General features: G+C 38.8%; 1 protein-coding gene across 1 annotated transcript in view; it reads left to right on the forward strand.

Moving 5' to 3' along the window:
• The window catches only part of LOC104617172 (serine/threonine-protein phosphatase 6 regulatory ankyrin repeat subunit B-like), a gene marked incomplete at its 5' end in the record, with an annotated part of 41,310 nt that overhangs the window by 1,875 nt on the left and 34,949 nt on the right, over window positions 1-4,486 (forward strand). Inside the window, 2 exons of the mRNA XM_010282418.1 lie at window positions 2,070-2,138; window positions 2,854-2,994. Of these exons, the coding sequence (XP_010280720.1) occupies window positions 2,070-2,138; window positions 2,854-2,994 (210 nt within the window). The remainder of the gene's footprint in view (window positions 1-2,069; window positions 2,139-2,853; window positions 2,995-4,486) is intronic.

Below are 4,486 nucleotides of genomic sequence, written 5' to 3' on the forward strand. Positions count from 1 at the left end.
GCAGAAAATCATCAGTTCCTAGGGCAAAGCGAGTGAGGAGGAGGAGCTGTAGCTCCTGAGATGCTGCTTGCTGGCAGGGGAATTATTCCTGGCCTCCACCTTTGGAGTGTGTCCTTGTCTGAAAATGCAACTACGCAACAATGCCCATCAGATTGCAACCCTTGAGTCCAAATGCAGCTCAACTCCCTCTTTCCCATTTTTCAGGTGCAGGTTTAAAAGTTTCTAAAAGAAAAAACAACTCCAAACAACAACAACAACAAACAAGCTCAGACCAAACAATCCCCAGCCTCCAAATTAGAAAGTCAAAGGACTGTCGTTCTCTCAGGGTGATGCATCCCGGATAAGTGTTTGGGAGGCCAGCAATGGAAACAAATGAAAACTGAAATAAGTCAATTTAAGTTGTAAATGTAGCATCCAGTTAGTTTAAATATTTCCAAATAGTTGTCAGTGGAGTGCTGTGAAGTTAACCTAGCAAAAGGACAAAACATTTGGCAAGCATTGAGTTTTGACTCTTCCGTTGAGTACTTTATGGCTCAGAAAACAACTGAAATGGAGCCTTGGCTAGAACCCAGCTTGGATTCTCTGTGGTTATCCACAGCAAATACTTGCCAGTCTTTCTGGAAGTTGTTTTTTCTTCTCAGTGGACCAAAATGCATATCACAAAGTTTTTTGTTATTACAAAAAACTGATGAAATTTGTTTTAAAATACTGTTTTAATTATTCTTATGGTAATACTTTTCTTGATACTTGTCTCACATTAATAGAGGAGCTATGACTGTTGCTTGGATGGAGATTATTATAGTATAGTTTAGATGCCAACCCTTCAATAAAGCTGCACCCCAAAAGAATAATAAAAACAAGATGGAAGTCCTAAAGAGGAGAGGCTTCATAAGAAGCAAAAGTGGCTTATGAAAATAAACCATATTTTTCCAGTGGTTTACTACAATTGTCATCACTAACAAGTGTTTTTATTTTTAGTATGTTGTGGTGAGTGTTCTGTAGCTATTTTATGCAATAGCAGTTTAGAGTAGGGATGAACATATGCCAACATATTGCATCCTGTCTTTTTTTTTCCTGGAGCTGGAGCTATACAAAAGGCATTAGTTTTTTTTCCTGACGCATGCCTGTTACTCCCATTACATTAATGGGAGTTGCATGGGTACTAGGAGAAGAACATACTTCAAAGGCCTGCTCATCTGATTGTGAACACAAACGATTTATTGCCCCTGTGAATGACAAGGAGTCTTGGCAAGTGCTGCGCTTCTTTATGTCATTTTCTGGCTTGGAGTCACACATTTATTCGCTTGAATTATGAAAGATGTGAGAATTCAGCTGTTTTATTTTCTATTAAAAATCACCTGGATTTAAACAAGATGAAGAAGCAGCTATGATGTGGTGAATTCTTTCAGCAGATACAAAGCAATGGAGTTCAACTCATCCACTTATGTAAATGTAATATTGATATGACAGTCACTCTAAATAGCTATGCCCCTTATTCAACAAAGCCCTTAGATGTGCGCTTAAATCTATCAATAGTCAACAAATCATATGAGAAAAAACCTAAAAGAAACTCCTGTGATTAAATCTCATTAAGTAAACAGGATTTGAGCAAAGTACTTGCTGTTGAATGCTTTGCTGAATGGGGGTAGATTTCGTTAAATGTCACCTCTTCATTATTAGACTGGCATTTTTAAAGCTAGAATCAACTTTCTTTTAAAGTGTCTCATAAGATACCAGTTTAGTATCGGAAGCATTAGAGTATAACTCCCATTGAAAATCTTCAGACACACTGAATTCACATCACATTTACTGTGCTTTCTTTGGAAAATTAATTTTTCTTTCTTCTGTAGAAGAGAAGTTTGAGGTTTTCTAGAAAAAAAATAAATTGTTTTTTAAAGCTTCATTTTCTGTTTGACTGAATTTCACGTTGTAGTTGGCTGTACCCTGTTTTTGCACGGCAAATAATACCAAAATAGTTAGAGTAACTTTTTCCTTTTTGGGGGCAGAGGGCAACACAGATGTAAACTTCTGTTTTGTTCATGTTTTGTTTTCTTTATTTCTCTTTCCAGTAATGTTGAATGTATAAAACTCTTGCAAAGCAGTGGAGCAGATTTTAATAAGAAGGACAAATGTGGGAGGTAGGTAAATTATGAAGCTCATTTAGAAAAGAAAAAAAAAAAGAATCTAGCAGGCAAAGAAGAAAGAGCACCTCAGTCTGGAAATCATATGTTCTATGAAAAATGACAGTAAGATAAAGTAAGAGTTTGGCCTTCCTGGCAGAACTCTTGCTGCTGCAGTTACATGCCGGACAGACAGGTGCAGACTTCATTAAATACAGAAAAGCCATCCTGCCCTCTTGAGTTTTCTGTTGTAAAAATATCACAGGTTTATTTTTTTTCCTTATTGCTTCCCTTATTGCCTAAATTCTTGTGCTGGTGTACCCAAGACAACAGCTGGGAGGATTGCTGCTATTTGGTGTGCTTCCTTGAGGTTTTTCTTCCCCATATAAAGTGTTGCTATGCCAGCTAAATAAGATGCTGCAAGGGACACCGTGCTTGGCTCAGCCTGAAAAGTGGCGTGTATGCAGAGCAACAGCAGAGGCTGTTACTGGGAATAGGTTGTTTGCAAGACACAGATTGATGATCTGTGTCCTGCTAGGCTTTATAGGAGCACCAAAACTTCCTGTTAACACAATATTGTGTTAAATTTCCATAACTTTGCATTTCATCACAGGAACATAAGGCGCTGATCTTGATGGCTGGAAATCTGTAGGAATGCAGCAATTAAGATTTATCGTTATCCTCAGTGGTGCATATTGGAATATGAAGTAACAAATTGTCACTTATGTTCCAGGACACCTTTGCACTATGCAGCTGCAAATTGTCACTTCCACTGTATTGAGACACTGGTGACAACAGGAGCCAATACTAATGAAACAGATGACTGGGGACGCACCCCTTTGCACTATGCTGCTGCTTCTGACATGGACCGAAAGTAAGAAAGCCTCTTTGTGTTCCTTGTTTAAAGTGTTTTGCTAAATTAGTGTCATTCTATTCTCTTCATGGCGCTATGTCATTTGAGCCAAAAAAATGATCCTGCTAGCAAAGGAATTTCTCTCAGATGTATGCATAACTCCCCACTGAGTTGCTCTGACTATAAGCCAAATCCACAGATGATGTAGCGTTTCAGCTCTACAGTTTACCTTTGATGTAAAGCACAGTTTTGCAGCCACCCTGTCCTACTGAACTATTTACACAACATTTTGTCTTCTGTTTTCCTCTGTGTGGTTTCCTTACCACAAGAGTATGCTCAGAGAATTTTCTACCTCTGCTTGGCAAGTCCATCAGAAGGGATGGAGCAAGACAGAGCAGAAGGAGAGCTTTTTCTGTATGGGCTGCAGTGGCAGACAGACATGTGGCCATTCTGACAGACTTTCTGGAAAAGACGGGATAGAGCTATCCATCAGTCTCTCTCCACTGTCAGAGCTGATAAAAATGCTCACCCTGGCCAAACAGGTTGCTTTTTAGAGACTTTAAAAAGAGAGAGGCCTGGGGAATATCCTTTGGCAGAATGCAGTGCTGTTCTTGTGAGAAAGGGGGAAAACAGCTGCAAAACTTACAAATCCTGTGGTTAGTGGCTGCGATTTCTAATTCCCAGATACTTGCATGTTTTGGCAGTCTCTTCCTTACAACATACTGTATAAAAAAGGCTCAATTATCTTGTTAGTTCTCTCTTAAAACCGTTAGCGACCTGTATTTATTTGAGGTCATCCCATGTTTCTCTGTTTCACTCCTCTATACACTAACGAACTATTTTTTTGGTGTCTTGTTATAGTGAGGTCTGGTAAAAATAGGTCTGCTGCATTAGCAGCAGAACACCACCCCAAAGCCACTGCAGAAAAACTTTGGCTTAACTTTATGGTAGAGGTTTGGATGCCATACCAGAGCCTTGGTAGCTTCTTCATCATTTGCTGTGATAATACTGATATAAAAAATGTCTCCTCCATCACAATCAAACCTGAACAGTGCTGGGAAGAAGGCAGCATGATCTTCAAAGGTCTATGCTTGGCATTATAATCAGAGTAGGCTTGTAGGAAGGCTTTTACCACTGACTTTTTCTAATTTTGTCTTGCCAAGGTGAGGTGTTTCTTGAGGTGTTGAGAATGATGATTCAGTGTGTGTTTTTCAGCTTTTGGCTCTTCCTAGGTGAAGTTGCTACATTTAAACAGCTCTTGGTTAATTTCAGGTTGTATCTACTTCCATCACTTAAAAAAAAAAAAAAAAAGAAGAATTTAGTTGCATCCTGAGCCTTGGCAGGAATATGTGGCCTTTATTTGCCCTTATAGTCCAAACCTAAATTGAATCTGATGTGGTGATGCTGTCTTCTCATTAAATTTTCCAGTTTGAGATGCTCTGGAAGAAGCTTTGTGACACAGATGAATTACTATTTGCAGTCCATGATTTAATAGGTCAGCATTTTTTTTTTC

This window comes from Phaethon lepturus, unplaced genomic scaffold (genome assembly GCF_000687285.1).
Source record: "Phaethon lepturus isolate BGI_N335 unplaced genomic scaffold, ASM68728v1 scaffold20342, whole genome shotgun sequence".
Lineage (NCBI taxonomy): Eukaryota > Metazoa > Chordata > Aves > Phaethontiformes > Phaethontidae > Phaethon > Phaethon lepturus.